The sequence below is a fragment of the Anomalospiza imberbis genome, chromosome 10 (assembly GCF_031753505.1).
Source record: "Anomalospiza imberbis isolate Cuckoo-Finch-1a 21T00152 chromosome 10, ASM3175350v1, whole genome shotgun sequence".
Classification (NCBI taxonomy): domain Eukaryota; kingdom Metazoa; phylum Chordata; class Aves; order Passeriformes; family Viduidae; genus Anomalospiza; species Anomalospiza imberbis.
In genome coordinates this window covers 11,264,057-11,289,221 of record NC_089690.1, presented here as the reverse complement: position 1 = coordinate 11,289,221, position 25,165 = coordinate 11,264,057, and the positions used below count along the sequence as shown (strand labels likewise).

Genomic DNA, 25,165 nt, shown 5'->3' with positions numbered 1-25,165 from the left:
GCACTGGAAGCAGGGCCAAACTGAACAAATTTAGTGTACCTTGAGGAAGTTTGCTGTCAGACAGCTGGGAATGCACAAAAATAAGAGTAAAGTCCCTTAGAGAAGGAGTCCCCTGACATCCACATAGCACCTGGCACACTCTTCCTTAGCCATGGAGGATGGAGAGGAAGAACATGCTGGAGACTGCATTATCTGGCTACTGATGGAGCAGAGGGGTGTAAGGGCAGGAGATAAGCTGCTGTACTTCAGAGAAGAATAAGTGAGAGAATGCAAGCAAGCAAGCAAGTTGGGATGGAGTACAACCACCTGCTAAGTCTGTCTCTCTCTAATAGTCAGGGCGGCGTGCAGAGCAGCTGGAAACACTTGGATGCTGCTTGTGTGCATGGCAATGGTTACCTGGAAACTTCAGACTAAGGCAAGACAGAGGGGTAGCTAAATTAGACAATGAGATGGGAGCTAAATCATCTTGATCTAGTTTTACAAAGTGGTGACCTTGGGTCCCCCCTTGGCATAAAATTCATGTAAGAGGAATTGCAAGCAGTTGAGCTGGACTCAGCAAAGCATTAAGTTTGGAGTGAGCTCTGGGCATCTTCCCAATTATGTCTGTGTGTAGGAGCTTGGCAGGAGTGAGAGGCAGCATGTGGGAGAGGTTTGGCTCACTGATAACAACAAAAAGAAACAGGGTGTCCCCAGGGAAAAGGGTAACTTAGCCCAGTCACTGAGGGGAAACTTAGCCCAGTCAGGGGGAAACACCAGATACTTGTTGGCTGGTTTGGGGTGGGTTTTCTTCATGTATGCAGATCTGAAATGGATAGTGAGTGAGTTTGGAACGCTGTTTGATGTTAAATGCAGGTAAATGAACCCGTGCCAGGGAGGCTGACACCGAATGGAAGCCAGCAGCTGCTCTCTCCTGCATCCCCAAATGGAGCAGATGCTTTCGAGGCAGAGATGTGAAACATAATGATAGATGTTACTCTTGCTTGCCTCCAGAAAGGAGCATGCAATTAAAATGTAAGCATGAATGGAGCAGAATTTTCTTTCAGTGGCAACAGTGTGCATGGAAAGAGTGAGAGCAAAGCAGAAGGCATGGATTGCTGTCTGCACAGACATCCCCATTTGTGTTGGCAGTGTACAGAGGAGAGAGCAAGTAAGGTATTATCCACAGCCAAGTTCTTGGACCTGATACACAAACATGAGTGTGATTTGAGGAGCTGATACAGTCTGATATGCAAACATGTTGATTTTTCCAGCAAGTTGTAAGAATATAGTTCGAGGCTTTTCAGTTGCTAGAGGGCTGGTTAGGGAGCTCATGGCAGCACTGACCTAAATCTTTAATAAATCTTAGCAGTCTGGGAAACTGCAAATACTGAAAACTGAGAGTGCTGGGTGAATATGCAGAAAAGGGCATTTATAACCAATGCAGATATGATATGTTTATAATGAAATCTGCTTTCCAAAGGAAAATGCTGTTTTCATTTAAGTTGAAATGTTTTAAAAGGCACTAGTCTTAACAAAGCATGCTGTAAGCAAAACAGAAGTAAAATACCAGACTGATTTTGATACTCTCAGTATAGCACATTTTGAGCTTTGTTTAAAAACTTTTCAAAACATTTATGTTAAATAAAATATAATTTTAAATGACAATCACACGTTTTCCATTTTCATGGAAAATTTTGATGATGTCTTGTGCTGATTTTGTTCTGCTTGAGGACAGAAGAGGAGGAAAAAAAATAAAATCAAAGAAATGGGGTTTGCTATGAATGTAAAACTCAAGTTCTTTGTGATTCTATCTAGTGCACTGCAGGCTCATTCCCAGACTGATCAATATGGAACTGCCCATAAGTGGAATTTCAAGGTGTCACTGTAATCAGCAGTAGCCAGTGAAAATGGCTCAATGGGATCAGGTATTCCCAAATGACCTTTTTCCATCAATAGTACTTCCAGCTTGGCTGGTAACTGTGGGTACTTAGATGTGGTAATGTTTTGTAAGCATCACCCTGCACACATTAATAGCAGGCTTTTGGTTCTTCATCCATTAACCTATAGATCTCAGAAGGTAAAAACTCATTATTGAACAAGTTTCTGATGGGAGTCAGTGTCTCAGTGTCTTCATTGCTGATCTGGAGATAAATAAAACATCATTTGCTAATAACCATGGCAGATGGAACAAGGATTGCCTGTCATCGCTATTTCCCGCTTCACCAAGCATGCAACGTGATCTGCCTTGCCTGATGAACTGGCCCCAAGCAGGCACAGTGCACTGTAACAAAAAATTCGTCCAAGATCATGCCAGTGGAATGCCCAGAGACACCTGAGCCGTAGCACTTCCTTGGGAAAGGTGTTGGACATGACAAGCAATCAAGTCCGGTTTCCCACTGAGATGCAGTGGGATGAAGAGTGTCAGTGGGAGCAGTGAATATCTGCAGGTCAGGGACTTCAGTTCCTGGTTCAGGCCAGGCAACACTCTGGAGAGACACTCTGCCACCTATGGTCTGAAAATTATTAATAGCAAAGAAAAGGAAGAAAACCCTTTGGAAAACAATCCTTTAGTGGGCAATGGATTGTCGGATGATTCGGAAATAGAGTGCAAGTACTCCCACAGACAGAAAAATACCTGAAAAGTCTCTTTGCTGCAGCAGAGGAGTAGAACCATCACCCAGCAAAACCCAGGTTACACAACAATCAGGCACAATATTAAGGCTGAGGCTGAATATTCACTTGAACAAATACTGATGAGTTGGAAAACTTGTCAGTGTTTTCAAGCCAAATGAGTTTGTGGCAGATACATTTTAATGAAGTACAAATCATTAGCCTGATTACAGGCACATCAATGGAAATGCTGTGTCCCCTGATGTCTGGCCATTACTGTGTCTGGTGCTACAAAGAATTCAAGTCATATTCTTCTGTAAACCATTCTGCAGCATCTTTATTTGTCATTAACATCTTTCCAAAAAGAGCCTGCATGGTACGTTTATGATGCCATTTAAGAGGCACAGCCTTTTCCCAGCATGACCAGTGATGGTATCCAGTGTGAACATCCATGTGGACAGCAGTCAAACTCCAGCACCTCTTTCACATGGATTTGGGCAGGCAGCTGCAGGGTCATTCATGTTGCTTTCTGCTCGGTCCATAATGTTTTAACTTGTGCATTTCCAGAACAGGACCACGTTTCTTTGGATGCCAGGTGAGGCCCAATGCCTGGGTGGTGAGCAGGGAGCACATATATCCCCCTATAGACCCTGATATGGTCTGCCCTCCCCTGCTTGACATGGCTCTGCTTAAACTCCTAGGCTGGGTGTGTCACACAGGGCAAACACCGTCCTAGAGGAGGTGCTGCCCTTCATAGATATTGGTGGTGAAGCAAATGTGGAAGATAAAATATAAATGTGGAGCAAGGATTAAAGGTTGGAAGCATTTTTTCCCTATTTCTGGTATCTGTTGGTTCCTTCACAATCTTGTAATTGTTTGGGAAAATGTCTGCTATAAATACACTTAGATCAGATGCTCTGAGATCAGCATCTAGTGTAACAGATGAGAATAAAAATCTGTTTGATGTTAGAAAGAGAATTTCTTTTAGTTCTTGAAGGTTAGTGATTCATCTGGTATTTCAGATGTGAGGAGCAGCCCATTATTGGCATGTCCAGTGGCACTTGCTAGGGAGAGACCTCCTAGGCTCCAGAACTTTGTAGTCACTAAAGTGAAGACAGGCTGATGTTGAGATGGACCGTGTGGCTTGTCTGTGTCCCCTGTTTAGTTACCCATGTTCAGTGTCCTCCTGACAGCACCAGCCTTCCACAGTTTAAAAACCTCTAGGTAGCAGTGGAAATATTGTACAAATGTCTCTGCATGTCATAACCTGGTAGCCTTCTACCATTGCATGCCATAGGTAGGATATTCAACTGTGTATTAATGTTTTTATTTTTAAGATATAGTAGAAATTCTACATATATACTAACTCTGCTCCTGCTGAACTGTTATTTTGAAAGAACCATGTGGGGTGAAGGAGGTTGTAATACTGTGCTGCCAGTTAACTTTGGAAATTATTACATTTTTTATTCAACTGGCAAATGCATGTGTACCAGAGAAGAGAGCAGTGACTACAGTCCATCTGCACCAGTAGGTGTCAGATGGGACATGAACAGATTTTAACAGATTTTCAGAGAGTAGAATTCAACTCTGCAACGAGTTTGTTCTGGTCCTAAAGTAGGACATTGAGATGGGAAATAGAGTATTTCTAACACCTTCCTTAGCATGAGAGACACACAAAATGGAAATTGGTTCCAGGGCTTCTTCCCACAACCTTGCTCAGACATCCCTCCAACAAGATGTGCCTTTGGCCTCTGGGATCTTGGCCTTGGGAGGCAGGATCTCTGCACACTCTGGAAATCCACCATGTCTCAGCATTTGTTATGAGAGCAAACAAGACCCTAGATCCATTTGATAGGTCAGAAAAGAAGTGGTAAAATTGCACTGGCTCTGTTGAAACATCAGGAAAAGCAATGGTCATTACTAGTTTGTATTTGTTCTTTCATGAAGAGATGACAGTTTGCCCCAAAAGGCTGCATTTGGCCATTTTATGCATCTGTGAGGACCTCCAGTTGTTGTTTCCTCTATCTTTGCATTGTTGTAGTCAACCAAGACAATACCATACTCAAATAAGGGCAAAGTCCGTAAATAAAAGCTGTTTAAATGCCAACAAATAACAAATATGTTGACTCTGGAGGCTGATTGATTACAAATTATTTCTATTTTGTAGCTGCACTTTTCAGCAGACTACTAGACTCACTGACAGTACCATCCCACATTTAATTGTAAACAACTGGAGTAATTTCATGGCATTTTGATTACGTCTTACAACGCATCCTGCAATGTGTCAGCTTGCTTTCCAAATATCTCATGCCTGCTTCTCCTCTGATCACTGAGAATAGCCACATATAGACAAAGCTTCTCTGAGTAATTTACAATGTTTCTGATGGAAATTAGAGAGAAATCCACACCTGGAAATTTCTCCAGAGTCTGAATTTTTAACTCCTAGGAGTTGGTAGGTTTGTTGCCCTTGTTTTATTTAGATTGACTCAGCACCAGGGTTTTTGGTTTCTATTTCTCAGTCTGTTGCAGGAAGCTGTTAGGATTCAGCTCACAGAGGCTTCTAACAGGAGAGATGTCAGCTGTGCTTGATCTCAGAAGGAAAGGATAAAAAAAGTCAGGGCAATACTGAGGAAGAGGTCTGCTGAGGGAAGGAAAGTGATATATGAATTGTAACTGGACTTCAGCACTGTTAAAATGGGTAAGACATGGCCTTGTCCTTCCTCACAGCTCCAGCAAGTTCACCTGAGGCCATCAGATAGGGGTCCTGGGGCCACCAGATCCTGTACCCCAAGGGCTCAGATCATATTTTCAAGGCAGAAGAAAAATAATTGCTTGTCAATCTGATACACAATTACTGGACTGACTAGAGTGGTGAAGGAGACCTTTTTTGGTCTCAGGGAAAGAAAACAAATGAAGTGTATTAGCCGGTCTGTCATGCCAAAGCATCAGCTGAAGGCGAGCAACGGACTGCCAGGATTAGCACCTTTCCTTGGTGGAGAGAGAAGTCTTTACACAATGCGGAATGAGGCAAATTAAGTTTTCAGTGCAGGAGAAGAATAGGAAACACTGCTGACAGCCACCTCAACAGACTGATGAAACAGCAGCCCCAGGGAAACTGTTCAAAGGCTCTTTTGGTTATTTAACGAAGTGTGGTTGAGTTTTGGCCCCTCAGATTCAGCGCCGGAGGTTTTCTGTGAGCATTTCAGGTCTTGCTCCTTCCCCTGGGCTCATTGGCTACTCAGAGAATTTTTTAATCATATTCCCTGTAATGGTTTTCTTTCCTGCTGCATGGAAGGCCACTCAACTGACAGAACAAATTTCTCATATGGTGGAGCAGAGATAGGGACCAAGCCCAGGAGCCCATGGCAAGCTCAGGGAACAGGAGGGGACCTCAGCCAGCTTGGGTAAAACATATCTCCAGGCGCTGCCTGGAGAACATACAGCATTTACCAATTCCTGTGGAACTTTTTACAACAGCAGGTTAAAGAAATCAATTTTATTTAGAGAGAAAGGGCTTGTCTTGAAACTGTTGAGCAAGTTCTTTTAGACCACGGTGGATAACTCAGTGGCAGGGGCTCCCATTACCCTCATTAGCAAAGTTTTAGCCTTTGCAAAAATGCAGGCTTGCTCCCCTTTCTCCAGAGGTTACTACCAGCAGGATGGCTTCTCCTTGCTCCCTCCCTCCCAGGCCCCAGCTGGGGACCTGCCCTCCAGCATCCAACCCCAGCAGCAGCCCCGCTGCAAACACAGCCACGGTGTGGAAAAGCAACACCAGAGAAACACATTTTCAGCTCCACTTTGTAATTTAAATTCTGGAGAAGCACCCGGGCAGGAAGCCCCCAGCCGCTGCTCTGTGCATGGCTGCAGGTCCCTGGCTCAGGTCACCAGCAGTGGTATTGCTGCAGTCCTCCATGCAGGCATGGCACTGACACTTAATGGCACCGCGCCAGCCTGTGACATGGTAAAAATATCCTGAGGCCGCAGTGAGTTTCTTTCACTGGCCCAGCAGCAGCAGTGCTTCGGCCTGTGGGTTAGAGCACGTAGAAGTCATTGTTGTTTGACAGGTCACTGTAATGGCAGAGGGCGAGAGCGGGGCCCTGTGCCGGCGGGGGCTCGGCTCGACCCCTGCCCTGCAGCCCCTGCGCCGGGAGCCTGCCCGAGCCCAGGTTGCAGAGATGACTGTCCCACCTGGGCTCAGCCACGGCCTGCTGCTTGTGTCTGCTGCTGCCATTGCAGTGGGTCCCACAACACCGGCACGTCAGGAAGTGCTTGGCTCGCTGTTTGGCCTTCGACTGGGAGGCCGAGGCCGTCCCCCCGTGAGTGAGAGTGACAGGAGTGGCACCCCGTGGGTCGGGCTGCCCTTTCAACCGGCTCCTTCTCCTCTGGACAGGGTCCAGGCTGATGTCGGACTGGGAGGAGCAGCTCTCGTTCCAGCCAGCGCTGGCGCTCAGGCTGCGCAGCGGCAGGGCGAGCCGCAGCGCCTTCCAGAACTGCGAGCCGGAGCGCTTGGACTTCTCCCCCTTCCAGGTGACGAAGGAGACAGATTCCTTCAGCTGGAGGATGCTGGGGTGGGTGCACTGCAGCGGCCTGTACTCCACCACGATGAGCTTGGTGGCTATGGCGTTCTGGCACATGATGCCCAGCTTGAACTCCAGAAGGCTGATGCTCTTCTCTGTCAGGTAATCGGGACTCAGGACCACGATCATCCTGCGGCTCCTCTGGATGAAGTCGAACACGGCTTCAGTGGTATCTAAGAGTACAAGGGTAGAGGAATTGGGGTGCACAAAGAGAAGGGAGTGGGGAGAGAAAAGCTAAGGAAGCTGTTTGGTGGCACACCTGCACAGATCCCTCTTCCCACAGAGGAAAACCTGGCACAAGCTCCGTGACTTTCAACTTGCCCACACTCCTGCTGGCAGCATTTTTGCTGTGCAGTGGGTTTTTGAGAAGGCTGAGGCGGTAAATGAGAAGCCAGGATATGCCATGATTGTACTCTGACTTCTGTCCAGCATCAGTCAAGCCCAGAGAAGTGCAGGCATTTGATAAAGGGCGGGTCTTGTTTGGGAACCACCTGCCCACAGCTTGAGCAATTCTTTGCGTTAAGGGATCAAAGCAATCATGTCATCCTGCCCCAGCTCAAACTGCAGGGGCTGACCCACCTCCCCACTGTCATGCTCTCTCATCTTTAAACCTCCACATTTAAAAAGCAAAAATATCAGCCAATTCCCCTAAGCATCATGGGAGGTGGAAATACTGTCCTTCAAAGCATTTCTTGGGATTAATTGCAAGTTGTAAAGCTCAGGAGGAAGCTTAGCTGAAATGGTGCCAGGCAAGAGCAACATCTCTTTTATTACCAATTTTGAAAAGCAGCAAACATGAAGGATGTCCTTGGATTTCTACATGTGGCTTGGGACGCAGAAAGTATATTGAAGGTGTAGTGGCTAAAGGGTGAGCAGTGGAAAGGCTCAAGTATATGGCTGTGGCACGCAGCAATTTAACAAAAGCTGAGTAATAAAACTGTAAAATATTTTAAAAACCCATACTCTCACAGTGCCGGTGCCTGAGATGACAGGGGACCCAAGGACAAATTGGTGTTCAAGCAAGACAAGGATCATTAGAGTAAGAGCTCTTGCACATTCAGAGAGAAAAATCTGCCTCTAGGAATGTCTTTCAAAGAGCTGCTCTGGGAAGAAGAGCTACCTCCTGCTTCCCTTCCATTTCACACTGCTAAAGCCTTCATTCCTCAGGCTGGAGACTCTCCTCTCTCCCTGACAGAAGAACACTGCTCTTTTATATGAATAAAATACTGTTCCTTCCCTGCAATGGCAATGCCTCTTAATTCTCCCAGCACTTGGCTGTCTCTTATCTCACAGCAGAAGGTGTACTGTGTTGCACCTTATTTTAATATGGTACAGCGCACTTTTCAAAGAAGTATGACTAGCTGTAAAGCTCATTGTCACTAGATTATTTGGAGACCCAGATAGGAAAAATGATCATACAGTAAAATGCTAATGGAGAAAGTAGGGGACTGTTTGGTTAATAAAATACTGGAATTAAAATCAAATTATTTTGAGGGTTTTTTTTTCTTGTATAAAAAGTTTGGTGGGATTTTTACCCCCAACATGCATAGGAAAACACTGATTTATTGAAACCAAAAGTAGATGATAGTCAGTTCTGTCAGAATTGTCACTTATCACCATGACACATTCTTACCACCCTATTTCAAAGGCATGAAGAATTGGCAGCAATCTCCTAAGTTTAGACCTCATTCAAACTTTTCTACAAGTGATTGAAATCTATTTTGAAAACATCCGGGTTTCAACAGTTTCTGAAAGAAAAAGCTCTTTTGATCTTTGAAAGGTCTTTTTGAAACTGGTGTCACAGAACCACAGCAAAATGTAAGCAGGAGCAGCCCCTGGGAGGTCTACCTGCCTGCTCAAAAAGCCCAGGTCCAATTAACATGAATGACTCTGATGCTGCTAAAATGAAATGTTTTGATTGAGGAGACAGTGCTGTTTTTCTTTTATCAATTTTGAATTTGCAACATTTTTGAGACTTTTTTTTGAGACTCGTGTTTTTCCACACCTTTTTTTTTTCTTTTCCTTTGAGACTGTTTTTTTTTGCAAGGAAGGAGTTCAAATTTCCAAAGACATATTTGATTTTAAGAAAGGGATGCATTTAGACTTGGCTGACCAGGATACCTTGGGATGTTCAGTTTGCAATGTTTACCCAGCTCAGGAAAAATCCTGAGCAGACACTTCACAGTGTGCAGGTAGGATCTTCCCTCCCACTGAAACAGCACTGGATGGGACAGGCAGCAATAACAGAGCAGGGGCTCGGAGATTCAATACTCTTGGTTATCTGCTTTTTACTAAAAAACCTTCCATCTTTACTAAATGTTTGCAAAAGGCACTGCATATTTTTATTGGTTTACTTGTGTCTCCCCAATGCACCCCAAAGGTGTAACAGATTATAAGGATTATGGTCACAGATCCCATACCCATAGACCTCAAATCCATGGATGGTCACAGGTACTCATTTTGCTAGTGGTCTGGAAGTGCTGGGCTGTCTCTCAACTTACCTGCAGGCAGGAAAACATGAGAAAGGGACAAGAAAGTGACTTGGATGAGAAAATATGAAGCTGACTGAACCTAGAAACTGATGGGCAAAGTAGCCTGAGAGTGAGTTTGATTTCTGTGGTTTTGGCAGATGTCTAAAATTCTGATTTGATATTTAAAGATATTTAAAGCAGAGATTATGTTGCCTTCCCATCTTTCTGTCTTGTGATTGCCAAGTGAGCACTCTTCAGATGAGAGACTTTCTGTGTGTGTATGTCCACTGCTGTGAGACATCTGAATGCTGTGTGTCACTGTATTTCTGCTTGGATGGTCCTGGGAGCTCAGGTGCCTCTGCAGACACAGCATGAAACAGCCAGGAAAATGTCACGTTCCAAGGAGGAGCCCCAAATGATCTTGATGCTTGGACTACACACAATCATCTTTCTTTAACAGCATTTTGCAGATGTGATGGGAAGATGGTTCTTATGAGAAATGCACAGGACTGAAATGCAAAAATGAAAATGTTTTATTGAAAAGCAAAATAAAATAATACTGACACTTCACAGACCAAATCACACAAAGGTAAAAACATACAGAAAAGGGAAAACTCTGGAACAGCTGTACAACATCAAACAGAACAGGAAGGGAAGATATTTTTTCCAATTTGTGCCACGCTGTTTCCCGATGAAAAAACAATGAGGAACTTTGCATGAGCTACATATTGATATATGTTAGGTTAGAGCACAGAAACTCAAATGAATCAACTGATTCAGATGGATGCTGTGACAGAATCCCACAATGGAAACCGCACGTGGCATAGAATGAAATGACAGGCGTATCCGAGGCGCTTGCAGATCTACTTTACAGTTGGGACTGGGCTTTACCCTTGGCCTGAAATACCCCAGCAAAGCCAGTGGTAAAGCTCCTGAGTGAGTGGAACCTGCTTCTGGACTGTTCCTTCCACACTACTGCTCCCTCTGACCTCTCAGGCCCCTTCCAAACCATCACACCTTTCACCTAGTGGCTGCTTTGCTGATGTCTCTCAGTAACCCTGTTCTGGGGTTGCAATGACACCAAAGGCCACTGCAGTGTATTCCTGAGAAAGTCCAGGTCTATTAATTATTTGGAAAACTCTTTCAATAAAATCAGCAAAATACATGAAGTGGATTTAACTTCCTAAAATAATCAGAATTACTAAAACATCAGCATAAAATCTCTTGGTAACTCAGGCAAAAGTGACATGTGATGTAGTGGGGTCTGGGATGTTAATTCATTTTATGATTATTTGGGAGGCAATCTTTTAAAAATCATATGGGAACCTAACACTGCTCTGCTTTGGCTTCAGGACCTTCCCTCTGCCTGCAGATCTAGCAGATGATTACAGAGATGCTTAAAACACACACAAAAAGGTGAAGCTGGGCACAAGGAGAGGCTTCCAATGGGTTCACCAAGACGAGCATAGATTTGAGTGCTGTCTCTTATAAATGAAGTTTTCTGGAGTGTGGGAAGCAGCTCTGTCCCTCCACAGACAACCGCAGTAGAAAAGCTCATAATAAAACTTTTAAGCACCTTTGAGCAGATGAGGAGCTCCACTGCCTCCAGTGAAGCTGACTGCAATTTTACCTGCTTAAATCAAAGCTTACTTGGGGTGGGAAAGATGAAGAGGACGGTGAGAAAGAAGCCCTATTTGTTACACATCTGTACAGTGTCCTGGTTCCGGCCAGGACAGGGTTAGCTTTTGCAGTAGTCAGGAGGGGGCACATCCAGGACTGAAGTTATTCTATACCACCTTGCATTTGCAAGGGGTGGAGGGAAGGGGGTCTCTTTTAAAGGGTCCCAGCACAGAGCAGCAGAAGGAATGGTTGGATATGGTCAATTGGCAGGGGGGTTTCCCATGGGAATTGCTCATTTCTTGTACCCCCTATCACCAGTATTGTTGCTAATGTTCATTTTCTTATCTCAATGCAGCTTCCAGTAAACTTTTCTTATCTCACAGCAGGATCTTAATCTTTTGTGCCTCCAATTCTCCTCTCCCTCCCTCTGTATAAGGAGGGAGAGGGGGAAAATGAGGGGCACATGGTTTCAGGGGGAGCCCTGAATTGTGAGGTACCATTCCTAAACACAACATACTAAAGGCACGGGGGGCTGTAACTCCCTGCAGCCCTGGAATAACATTATTAATCATAAAATGCTAAGGGCAGAAGGTTTTCCTGACACCATTCAGTCCCACACCTTTAAGGCTGGGCTTTTTACTTGGAAGCCCTCAAAGCTCCCAGCTCAGCTGGGTGAAGAGTGCATAGATTCCTAATTGTAGTGCTTTTATAGTGCCATTACGAATGCTTATGCCTCACCCACTGGACACCAACAGAACAAATGCATGAGTCAAAGGTGACTCAGGAGCAACCATCACCAATAAAAATAAGCATGCACTTGGGGTGTGTAATACTGAACTCCACAATTAAGTGGGCAGATCCTTGAACTAAAAGCTGCAGGAGTATGGAGACACCCCCAGAGCCTGAGGTTTTATTTGAAAACATTGTGAACCATAGCACCAGTCAATACCAGGGCCCCACTGTGCTTTGCTTTGTCCTATAAGAGAGATTAAACTCCCCTCCTCAGCATGAACTGTGTGAGGGGGGTTAACTCACCATGCCCTCTCCTGCTGAAGCAAGGACACCTACACAGCAGGTTTTTGTGCTTCTGTTTTGTGCAAATGTTGCAGAAGCTGAGATACACTCTCTGTTCTGCAGCTTTGGGCTGGAATCAAGATGGGGAGAGACTTGCTTTGTAAAGCCAAAGCTAGTTTAAACCTAAACCCTGAATTAGAAATGATTCAAAACCAGGCATTGAAGACAGAGTCTTTATAAAATCATAGAATAATTTGGGTTGGGAAGAACCTTCAAAGGCCACACTCCCTGCAATAAGCAGGGACATATTCAACTGGATCAGATTGCTCACAGCCTTGTCCAACCTGGCCTTGAATGGTTCTAGGGATGGGGTATCCAGCTCCCTTGGCAACTTGAGCCAGTGTTCTACCACCCTCACTGTAAAAGATGTCCTCCTTAAATGTAGTCTGAATCTACTCTCTTTTAATTTAAAACCATTACCCCTTGTCCCTAAAGGGATAATTGCAAAAGGCCCTACTAAAAAGTCTGTCCCCACTTTTCTTATAAGCTCCCTTTAAGCACTGAAAGGCCACAAAAAGGTCTCCCAGGAGACTTCTCCAGGGAGAACATCCCCAGCTTTCTCAGCCTGTCCTCACAGTCTTACCTACATGGACAGAACTAGTAGTTTTTAGGAAGTTCAAGTAAGTTTCTGGGGTGAACTTCTGAGTTGGACTTATATCCATGTCATTTCAAAGACCTTGGAAGCACCTTGCATGATACTTTCCCCCAGCCAGTGGCAGAGAGAGTAGGCAGATTCAGTAGTACACTGGGGTTCCTTGTAGTGCTTGTGAAGTCCCTGAGTTTACTCTACAGATAAACATCTCTCACATGCTCCACAGCCTGTATTCATGAGAGATTTCCCTGGATTACATGCAGCTCTGAAGGATCTGGGGCACTTGTGAGACTGTAGAGTCCCAGAGACTGACCACTTGTTACTAGATGTGCTATAATACAAATAGCACCCAGTAGAGTTGTGGGGTTTTTTTATAATGCTTCTGTAACACCCATTTTCCATTGCCAAACAACCTGGATGCATCTGCTTCAAAGGAAATTTGGGGAACAAAGATGAGGAGCTTCAAAAGTCCACGCTCCCCACATTGCAGCACGAGTCTGTGATCCCACAAGTGACTGGGACTACAGACCTGGGACATGCAGGAAAGGCTCTACACTGGAGCTGCCTGCCAAATTGCTCCTCAGTCTCTGCAACAGGGACTGAGGAACAGAAAGAAGTGAAGTCACTTAGGACAGGAAAGAAGCTCTGTCCTGGATGCTAATGAAGGTCCCATAGGAACTGGCCATGCTATCACAAGGTGCTGGATGCATCCCACCTAGATAGCAAATTTAGACCTTAAGCCCAGGGCTTGTGTGGGTAACAAGGACATACATTTGCAGAAAGCAGGTGTTTGCATCTTCAGTCTCTCTTAATGACAGAGCAATATCAAAGCTGCAGGGAAAACATGACTATCCTCTGAAATGCTTGGGACATGGTCCTTCACGGAAAAAACCCTGAGTTTCTCCCCACTCCCTGGCCTAACTTATGGATTTTTGAGGTGTGTTTTGGTTTGTTTTCTGATTGTGTCAAACATTTTTCAGGGATATGCATCAACCCATCAAGGCTTAAACTCCTGCTAATTTTTTTCACTGGCATTTCCACCTGCAGCTGCTTCCAGAACCTGCCCTTTGGGAACTTGGATTTCTCGCCTTTCCATTTAATGACATTCAAGGCCGCCTTGGCCTGCTTCAGCTCCTTCACTTTGCTCTTCTTGATGGCTTTGTACTGCACTAGAATGACTTTGATGTTGCCCTTGGAGGCCATATTCTCTAGGCCAGCCTTGAGCTCCAGCAGGGCCTGTGTCCCCTGCAAGACGTAGTTGGGGCTCAGGACAACAAGCAGACGTCGACTTTTCTGGATGAAGCTCAGGGTTTCATCTGTGACAACTGGGAGAAAGAAACATTGAGGTGGTTAGTGATGCCCAAGAACATGCTGCTGAGCTGCTGCTGTGACACCAGGTGACTCTTGAAAGGGACAAGAAATCCCTTGGAGGCCCTCTCTAGACTACATTGGTGCTCCCCAACCCTATTAGTGACTCCAGGTGGGACTTCCTACACCAGGGCTGGCTCCCACTACCCCATACAGTGGCATATTCTCCAATAATAATTTTCCTCCCAGCTGGAGGAAAATTTCCTCCCAGCTGCCTCCTTCACTCCAGACTACCTATGGATGCCTTTCCTCCTCCCCATGTTACTCAGAGATATCCAAGAGAGCTACACCTAAAAGCCACCGTACTACACATCAGTGACACCACCCAGTGCTGTGAGGAAGCTTTGTGGCCAAGAGGGCTGCTGATCTCAGGCTGAGATTTAGCTTCCTTCTAATGAGAAGGGAAAAAGAGGCTCTATGGAGCAAAGCAGGCAAACAAGCAGCTGCATAACACATGAACTCAAGGGAAAGACTCACCCTGAAGAGGCTTCAGGAAGCCTGAATGTCTACACTTACATCCTCATCTGGCAGATGTCCAGAATGACTCTGGATACTCCCTTCACTCCTCTTGCCTCAGTTTCCCCACACAAAGAAAGTATTTACACCGTCCCCAAGTGTCCTCATGGGATAATTTGCTTTGGTAATGCTAACGTCCTAACTCCCGTTACTCATCCATCTGTTCCTGCTGCTGTCATCTATGAAAGCAGATTAGAGCATTTTTAGAACTGACTCTGAGGACTTTTAGTGAAGTGTCCCAAAAATGACATCTTTTGAGCTAGAGAAATGTCATGGTAACTGTGGATCCTCTTTAATTTTCTAACATCTGCAGGTAGACCATCCTTGGCCACCGTCTGTAATTAATGTGAAAATCCCTTGTTAAGTGTGAATCTGGGTGAATCTCTGCTGCAAGATCTCCCACACTTCCTTGACAAGGGAACACTCTTGACTGGTCAGAAATTACAGTGGAGAATAAAATAATGCTGACAGACAACTTCATTTAGCTGTCAGGCACATTTGATTAGTTCCTGTCAGCTAACTCATGGGATAATCCATCTCCCACTGTTTCTTCATCAAGGACAACATAACTCTCTGCCCATGACACAGATGCACACTCTGGAGGCATGACACCAGCTGCCAAAAGCTATTTCCTGGCCTGCCGTGCTTTCCTGAGAAGGAGATTAGTCAAATCCTGGCTAAGAAGCTCCGGGGAAGCCCCAGCAGCATCGCGGATGGCAGCGCGGTGACAAACCACTCCAGCAGTGCTCCGCAGGGCTGGCACTGGCTTGAGGCTGGCAAGGGCTGAGTGGGGCACAGATGGAAACGTTTGGGGGTAAGGTGAGGGACAGAGAGCCCAGGAGAGCAGTGCTGGGAGGAAAATGACACTCTCTAAAGTAAACAAGGCAAGAAGCAGCAGAGGGAACAGGAGGGAGATGGACATCTGGTGAAAATGGCTCAGAGCAAACCTGTTCTGACCCTGACACTGGCATCAAGCAAACTGAGCCTGGAGGGTGCCCTGCCACATCATTCAGGCTCTCTTCAAGAAGGAAGAGCACCAGGATTGCAGCTGTCTCACTAAAACACACATATTTATTTACCCTCAAACTTTAAGGTGCTCCTAGATCCTGGCAACAATCTAGGAGGGAAAGATAACAGAACCCAGACTGATTCTGCTCCCTTTGTCAGGTAGGTGAGATGAGAATTCAGCAGTCCCCTCTGTTCCTACTCAAAAGGGACACCCCAATGGACTTTCCCAGCACAGGTTTTGTCACCAAAAAAAGGACTTTGGGGTCCTGAGCCAAAGCCCATGAATTCAAAGCAGGGCGGTCTGCACTGGCAGAAATTCAGATTTTTAACTTTTAAGAGGCATCAGGATCATACAACCAACTCAGTCTCCAAAAAACTAAAAATCAAGAGTGTTGTCTAGATTTGTGCCCTTGCTGTGGAACTTGTGTGAAAGTATGTGTATCTGGATAGCTTCACAAACTTCCATTCTTGGCAATTCCCTGCCTCCCTGAAACAGACATTATGTCCAGAACCTCGCATGATTTATCTCAAAATAGTAAAAAAAGGACTACATCTTACTGAAGAGATGAGTCTCACTACCTGCAACGAAATCCTTTTAATAATAGCAGCTAAATTGTATGTCATATTAGACACAAACTCCCTAATTAACAAGGATGAATGGGACGCACATTATCTTCTCATTGATTTTGACACCTTCTACTCCTTCCTGAAGTAGACACTCCTGGTTTTCACAAGGATTCTCCATTACCCTCTGTGAGCTGATCCAGTATAACACTTTCCCTGCCTCTTCTAGTCTTGACTTTATCCCATTTTTTAAGGCAGCTCAGAGGGCTTGCATGAAGGTCACTTTTCCAGTTCCCCATTCTGACATTCCTGCACATCACTCCTGGAAAGAGCAACTGAAACAACCAACCACCATCCCCAGAGCAGCCATTTTGGTGGCCTGTAGCATCTGCAACACTGTCATGTGAAGCAAAAACATTAGAAGACACTAAAAAGAGTTTATTAACAGTGACAGGGAAAAAAACCAAAACATAATCTGGATAGGCTTGTTGCAATCAATGATCAATACCCTCAAAGAACAATAAAGATGACGTGCATGGAGCACAGCTCCCTGTGAGATACTTACTTCCGCCAGGGAGGCTGTCTCTGTCGAAGATACACAGCTTGTACCCGAACTCGTTCTCCAGGACTCCCCGCAGTGTCAGCAGCACAAATTCCTCCTCCTCCGCGTTGCGCGCGTAGGACACGTACACATCGTACTCCTTCCCGTCTGGGCAGTGGCAGCACAGGGAGACACAAAGGGCACAAGGGACACCTGTCATACTGCTCATGCTGGGCCTTTGACTTGCAAGAGAAGCAGGTAGGAAGGCTCACTTGGAGCCCAGGCTCTGCAGGTTAAGGCACTAGATTTCCACAGACCAACCCATTCTGTCCAGGCTTCTTTTATCTTTCGACATCTTTGACTCTGCTCCCTCTTGCTGCTGTTTATCCACACGAGCAGTCCCCCCAGACAGAGACTTGCACCCTGCCTACACCCTCTGAGAGCTGCCGCACCCCCGTGGCAGGTTCACACCACAAGCTGCAAGGGCTCAAACACCCTCCTCCTCCTCCAGAGGAGGAAATCTCACCTCAGAGTCCCTAGCAATGATCTCCCAGTAACTCGGGGAAGAACTGAGGACAGAATGGTGATTTCCACATCGATCCTTTTGGATGTCTTCCCACATTTTAAAGCAGATCAGTCTGGATCAGATCATGAATCCTTTACACAGAGTCACCAGGGAAACAAGGGACTTATTGAAACCTGATGACGTATCTTGACAATCTAGATACAGCTGGATGATAATAGCTAGATTAGCAGGGCAGGGCCCTGGGCAGCCTGGCATGTCCATGCTCCACCTCTGCAGAGAATACAGAGGACTTCTTTCTCCTTTTCCCTGAGCCAAAAGCCTGACTCCTCTTGCTCTAATGAGCAATGACCCACACAACTGCATGTAGATAAAGAAGTGGAAGGTCAAAATGTCATTATGCTGTGAAGAGGTTTAAATATAGCTTATAGGAAAACTCCTACATGAAAATAAAGGGCCTGCAGCAGGATAAATAAAAGAAAGCATTTTAACTCCTTACCTAGAATGGTTTCATCCGTTCCAAAATGAGCCCGATAGAAGAGGACCATTTCAAGCCAATACACGTGATAGATGACTATGAGCACCACAACGAGCAGGATGGTGGCCCCCAGGCCACAGGCCAGCTCCACAGTGTACTTGGGTGCTACAACTGAGCACAAAAATAGACAGGGGGTCAGGGTTAAAGAACAGGTTGGACTTTCAGCTGGGCAGGAACAAGCTTGTGTCATGTGCAGCCAAACACCACAGGGGAACAGCCAGGAGCCAGGCTGACCCTTCAGAGTTAGGTGGCCAAGCCAAGGCTTTTCTGACAGGACACGTGATGGCTGGCCACCCTGGAGCCCCATTCTGGGTTATTATGTCTGGTTATGCTGGAAGAGCAAGTCCGTAACACAGGCTGGACTTCTGTGTCTGAGTGAGGCCCTGGGAGCAGCCAGGTGATAGAATGACCTGTTGGTGGACGAAACCTGCACAGTCCAAAGCCAGAACATGAACATGACCTTCTCAGCAGTATCAGCAAACTCTTAAAGGAACACAACTGCTCTGACTTCTAAGAGATCCAGATAAAACATCTGCAGCAAAATAAAGGCAATGGTTACCATCCTCCCTCCCTATCAAACAGACACAGGTCTTGTGGCTTGTTCCAGACTGACACCCAGGATATAACTAGCCATGGCCTGACTCTTTTCTACCAAGAAAGAAAAATCAGAGTTCCTTACAGAAAAGCTGAAATGCTTGCAAGCAGGGCAGCCTGTGGGCATCAAGCCAGAACATCACAGGCCTCCTCCAACTCATACACTGTCTGTCACACCACTGCTGCTTCTTTGTACTAAGGACAGAAAATTTCTAATTGTATCCCTGGGTAACTCTGATGGTGGCAGCTGATGTGCAAATTGGCAAACTGCACAATAACAGAACAACAGGGAGTGGAAACACCACCAAATTCCAATATTTAATAAGTTGCTAATAAAACTGAATTACAACATAGCAAATGGAAGGAATTTATCAATGTTCATTAGGTGATGAGCAGCAGAAGTACATGAGAAGGAGAGGGAAATCATCCAGAAAAAGCAAGAAATGTATATGACCTAATGTAATGAAAGAGTTGGAGCCAATATATAGAGCCACTCGCTAAAAGCCAGGAGCTGAGGGGTTAGGTTCTGGCATGCCTGATGCTCCTGTGGGATGTGCAGTGGGATGGGCTGCACTGAGCTTAGCATAAGGTTGCTCTGCCAGCAGCAGCTAGGGATGGTTCTTGGACTTTACTGTGGAGTAGAGCAGGAAGAAGGAGTGATGGGTAACCATGTCTGCTCAGAGCAAACCCAGACAACTAACCAAGAACAGACGTGGGGAGAAAAGGGGAGGATAGTACAGATCAGTCGACTAGAAAACAGTATTTAGGCACTGATATTTAGAGAAAGAATCTTGAGTATTTCAGATTCACTTCTGCTACATGTACAAATATTATCACCCCAGAAGTATTATATATGGTGTATGAACTCACTGACAGATGGTTTCAGCCCTTCTCAGTTATGTGTCTGGTCTATTGTTCCCCCCTAACAATCCAGAAAAGGTTTGTCTCAATGGAATGAGACTAAAATAGAAGGTGGACAAGTACCAAGAAGAAAAAGATGTTCCAGTAAAGATCTCCAAGAGCTTTCCCATGCTTATAATGCAGAGTAGAGGGAAGAAGATGTCTGCTGTGAGCTACACAAGCCATGGCAGCAATTCCTGTGGGAGAGGGGAGTTCTGGCTTACAATAAAAGCAGGTGTTGAAGCTCTAGATGAGGCTGATAAGGAGGCAGAAAAATCCACCTTAATCAGGAAGCCTCACATAGCTTTTATTACTGAGAGGTGGGTCTGGGAAACAAGAATCAAATCTTTGATTAAAAAAAGATGTTGGAAAAGCCCACACAGAACAGAGCTGAATCAGTCTGTACCATCCATGCTGAGGTGGCTGTATCTAGACTGCAGCATCATGACAGCAAGGAGTAAAACCAGCGAGCAGCACGGTGTGACTGTCTCACTCCCTGAGCAATGCCAGCGAGTGCAGACTGTCTTCGGGAGGATGCCAACTAGTAGCAGTTGTGTCATGCAAAACCCTCACACAACCAAATAACCTGAAATAATTGCAAGTAGCCTGTGCCCTCAGCTCTGCTTCAGTTGTGGTACAGGGGTGGGATAAGGACAACAGATCTGTCCTTTCTCTACCCACAAACTTGCCCATGGGGGGGTCCTTTGTTCCCCGCCTCCGAGAAGTGGTGCAGTATGACAGCAGTGCCTACAGAACAGACTGTGTTAGGCAGAAAAGCCTGATGGAACTCTTTGCCCCCTTACTGTTTTGCAGGGCAAGGCTGAAGGCAGCAGCAAGAGCCTCCCCTGCAGCCCCCCTGCACAGCCCTGCGCTGCAGGCGCCGTACCTTTCATGCGCACCACAGCCTGGCTGCGCTCCTCGCCCTTGGCGTTCCTGGCATGGCAAGTGTAATTCCGCTTCAGCTCCTCTGCTGTGGCTTTTGCAACTGTTAGAGTCCTTACCAGAGTTTTGTCTTCAAAATCTCTAGTAATTTCACTGTAAGAGAAAAACTAGAGCATTACACATGTGAAAATGCAGCAAGTTTTTAGTGACAGATATTCCTTTCCCTGATATAACCTCTTCCTTTAAAAAGGCCAAAACACATAACTTGAGATTTATAAATCAATATACACTTCAGATTGTAATACAGCTGCAGCTATTCCTTTATCTGATTTTCCTTAATATTTATTTTACCGCTCATAATTTTCTCATTGCAGCTGTGCCACATTGCCTTTTAGAGGAAATGGAAGTTCTTGCCTATAAACAAGAAGATCTCATGAACTCAAGATTCACAGCTCACGTCACATTCCCTATGCAGTCCTGGATGAGTCACTTTGTCTCTCTCTGCCTGAACTGACCGTCTGCAAAATGAGCATACAGTATTTCCTTTTGCCTTTCCTTTTTCTACATTTGTTTGCAAATCAGCTAGGGCAGTGACTGCCTTCCACTTGTAACTCAGCATCCAGCAAATGGGACTTTGATCCTCATTTGGGTTCTTTATGTGATTGAATCTCTAGTCTTCCTAATCAATACTATGTATAATATTACATTTTTGTTTTCAGCCTCGTTTTTCTGAAATGATTTTATCCCTTATGCTATTTGGGAACACTCCTCTAAATAGAATTGCCAACCCCTGTTTTATAAGTCCCATAACAACAGTAGCTGTTGGCATCACTAGCAGGACCTGAACAAATGATGATGTGAACTGGTAAACAAAGCTCCCTCAAATCCATCTGTAAGATATGACACTGTCCAGGTCTGGAGGCCTCCTCCTTGGAGGTCCTGGTGTTCATCACAGCATGGTGCAGACACAGGGGCTTCTGATTAACAGGGAGACTACACACTCCATTAGGACTGTCACATGCCTGCAGCCACACAGGACCCAGGTTAGAAATGAAGGTTCACATTACATGATACCTTTGTGTGACTTTTATCTTGGGGTCCGTGATGTCATCTGTGTTTCTTCCATCTATGGTCCACCACACCTCAGTACGGGAGTCCTTCAGGAATGTGAAGAAAACCTCACAGGGCAGGATAAGGTCATCACCTGCAAAGAAAGGACCATCATCTCCTAGGAGAAAAGGAATTGCAGTGCTGGAACAGACCCCCCCTCACTTTAGTGCTTTCCAAAATCCTACCAGCCTAAGCTCTGCCTCCCTTCTGGAAAAAATGAGGCCAACATCCACTTTCTGACATAAACTGTAATAACAGCTCAACATCCCTGGACATATGGTTTTGTGACAGACAAATAAATAGGAAAAGATGTCCTGCCTTCTCAAATGTGTTACAAATTCCTTGACTGCATGAAGTGACCCACCCAAAGGGACATGCTCCATGCCAACCACTTCCTTGGAAAACCAGGCAGTGCTAATCAATGCTACTGCACAGGGGACAGATGCCATAAAGTGAAGGATGAAGCTCCACAAAAGCATTTTGGTTTGGAAATACTTCTTCAGGAATTTGACTTCTGTTCAAGATCAGACTTGGGAGTGTGAATATTTTGGTGATAAGTAAGTAATTTTATCTTACAGAGGACTATGGATGAAATCTGACCTGAGCCAAAAGAACTGTTCTTTAAAGTGAAGACTCTGGTGCTAATCATCATCATTGCCACCACATTTATTACAGCAATGTAATGGGACACAATCCATTTGATATAGGGAATTGCTCCAAAAAGCTATTAGGCAAAAGTGACGGTGTGGGGGAAGGGGTGAGGGAAAGGGTGTGGTACCCCATTACCCAGTGCTGGGAGGTCAGCAGAAAGAGAGCTGTCATTAATTAGGAAGTCATCAGCCAAAAAAAGAGGAGATGAGCAAGAATTGGCTAGAAGACTAAAGCCACTCTAGGGGTGAATGAGGGAGGATGGCAGCAAACAACTGCCAGGGCCAGAGCTGAAACAAGGTCCTACAGGAACTCTCCTAAGCAGCTGAGTGTCCCCATTTCATCTGCTTCTGCACCTGCAGTTCTGTATCATCATGCCTGAAGATCTGTCTTTAGTTGTGCTTGCAAAAAATCAGCTTTTAAAGCTGTGCTCTCCATCAAAAACTAGCATCCCACACTGTCCACCAGGCAACCCGTGGCAGCTTGAGTGCTCTGTGAGGGAAAGCACCGGGGATGCAGTGGAAGGGGAGAGCTTTGTGCCTGGCTGGGTCTCCCTGTCCCCCTGGCACGCTGTGAGTGTTGCACTTTACCTGCTTCCAGTTCGTACACAACTTTCTCATTTGGAGACGTGAACTGTGGTGGCAAGGCCTTGTTTGGAGATCCTGCAGGAGACAACAGAGCCCCCATGGGGCCCCAGACTTCATGAAAACCTGGAATCCTTGCAGCCTCACCCTTGATGCCCTCGCGCCACACTGCACGTTCCCCAGTCTAACTCGTGATGCATTCCTGCCGTGGAGGTCTGTGCACACACAGATCTAATCCTAGTCTCCAAACTCGAGGCCTGGTCCAGATTTTAAGACTCCTCCAAAGTTTAGGTAAGCTAGTTTGGGCCTCTCATGTGAGAAGAGCTCCACAACCTTCTCATCTCCCACAAGGCATAACCTGCACCAGTTTCTTTTTACTGCTGCTTCTAAAAAGCAAAATACAAACCTCATTTTGTGTCACAAGTATCTGTTTCAACCCTTAAAACAACTGTTTCCATGGAACTCAGAATGTATCCTACAGCTCACTAGGTTTTTAAACTCTGCAATTTCCTGGCAGGTAGGCTGAGCCTCTGTGCCTGGGACAGATGTGTCCAAGCAGTGGGTACCTGGAGCTCTGCCTGGCTGATTAGCAGTCTCAACCCCAGCACAAATGGCTTTGAGATTCCAAGAAGATCAAGACAAGTTGGCTATGAAGCGACAATCCCACAAATAGTGACGAGCAAAGGGCACAGGAGACCACGAGCAGGAGTGCCACGGTTATGCATGCACGTGCCAGCAGAGGGTACCCCTGGCCATCTCATGGGCTGAACCTCAGCAGCCCGAGGCTGGCCACGCTGTGTTTAGGGCATTTGACAAGGTGGTAGGAGAGACATCTACCGCAGTATGTTCTGGACAGTCACACAAGTCTGACCCCAGCAAGAAAAAAACCGTCAGGTCAGTTGGGTAACACAGATTTGTCTACAACTACAAATGGATCCTGCAACAAACTCTTCCAGCTGTTTTTACCACTTCTGCAATTACCCACATGCATTTTACACATTTTAAAGTCATTCTTACCCACCACCTTCATCTTTATGGTTCTGGTGAGATTATAGGTTCTTCCGTGGTCCTTGAATGTGACAATGCAAGTGTAATTCCCTTTATACGCACTGCGGACAATGCCAATGACAAGCCTGGGCCCTTGGGGATATCGCTCATAGAAGCCATCCACCGAGTTGCAGTCCTGGAGTCAGGCAGAAAAACACTTGAGTTTGGGACTCAAAAGTACAGGTATTGGTTTAAATGCTTCTACAAAGATCTGACTTAAACTATTAATATGACATTTGGGATCATGATGTAGGTCAGACCTAAATACCATGAACTTTGAGCATGTTGGAGTATAGACTGCTATGTTCACCTTGAAAATGAAGTGATGAAACAGATCACCCTAATAACTTTATCCCTCTTTAAACACAGACAATTTTATAAAGGAGAGATCTCTGATCCAGAAGTACCTTGGCAATCAAAGTGAGCACCTCAGCAGAGTGAAGAATAAAGTAAAAAGTGATAAGAAGAAAATGATGACATATTCACAAATGGATACTGAGACTAAAGGACATGTACCCCATTGATGTCCATCTTTCGGGACTAATCAAGCTCTCCTGGCTGTCTTCAGCTGAGGATGAGGCCCCAGAATTTGCAAATAGCAAACCAGAATCTATAGTACATAAACCTTAATAACTCCTCTCTTTCTGTCAGGCGAGGCAGGAAAACTGCCAAAATACCAAGCTGGAGATCCCTTTTCAGAAAGAGGCTATGCAGATAACATCTTGATTGTCATAAAACCCAAAGATGTGCACATTTTCTAAGAGATTATTTTTGAATGGTACATTTCCAAATCTGATACATCCTAATGGGGCAGTTTAGGACAGGGGTCATATACCATATTTAATGATTTTTATTAGGCATGGGATGACTTGCTGCCTGAAAAATTACTTCCAAGGGGCGTTTTGTTTCATTCTGCTAATTGATTGCTGAGATATGAATTTCAATGAATGATACAAGTAAAGCATTTAAACTACTGGAGTGAAATGGCTCCTCTTGATACAAGAGGAAGTTTTTCCTGAAGGGTTTTAGAGGTGGGGTTTTCCTTTTGGGTCTTTTAAATTTCTTTTTTTTAAATCAGCACATACATTTGTTGACAATTTCCCTTATTATTAAATTCATTTATACAAAATCTTCTATCTAGAAATCCAAAAGCACTTTATAGGATGTTATTAAAGAATTTACTCCCATAATTCCCAGACTTTACATCCCCTGGGACTTCTTATTCTCTACTGACTAAAGGCATCCACCTAGAGAGAAAGAGTGAAATCAAATTTAATAAAATTGAGCAGTAATTCTGTAGGCAAGAGCCTGAGGATGACTGGAGACAGTCTAATAATCAGAAAAGTCTGGAGGGTGGGGTAGAGATGTATCAGTCTTCAGAAAAGAGGTTTGCTGAATTGTGTCAAACAGGACACCCAT

General features: G+C 45.2%; 1 protein-coding gene across 3 annotated transcripts in view; it reads right to left on the bottom strand.

Moving 5' to 3' along the window:
- Nucleotides 1-4,728: 4,728 nt before the first annotated feature.
- Nucleotides 4,729-25,165, bottom strand: part of IL1RAP (interleukin 1 receptor accessory protein) — a 51,337-nt gene continuing 30,900 nt past the window's right edge. For 2 of the 3 annotated variants that reach the window (XM_068200676.1, XM_068200675.1), the window contains exons 5-11: nucleotides 23,717-23,882; nucleotides 22,706-22,777; nucleotides 21,432-21,561; nucleotides 20,362-20,510; nucleotides 17,943-18,092; nucleotides 16,945-17,088; nucleotides 4,729-7,339 (exon numbers count right to left, since the gene is read on the bottom strand). In XM_068200676.1, the coding sequence (XP_068056777.1) occupies nucleotides 6,621-7,339; nucleotides 16,945-17,088; nucleotides 17,943-18,092; nucleotides 20,362-20,510; nucleotides 21,432-21,561; nucleotides 22,706-22,777; nucleotides 23,717-23,882 (1,530 nt within the window). In that variant the 3' untranslated portion in view covers nucleotides 4,729-6,620. Of the gene's footprint in view, nucleotides 7,340-10,147; nucleotides 14,249-16,944; nucleotides 17,089-17,942; nucleotides 18,093-20,361; nucleotides 20,511-21,431; nucleotides 21,562-22,705; nucleotides 22,778-23,716; nucleotides 23,883-25,165 lie in introns of those variants that run through there. The other variant, XM_068200677.1, reaches the window with a different exon arrangement.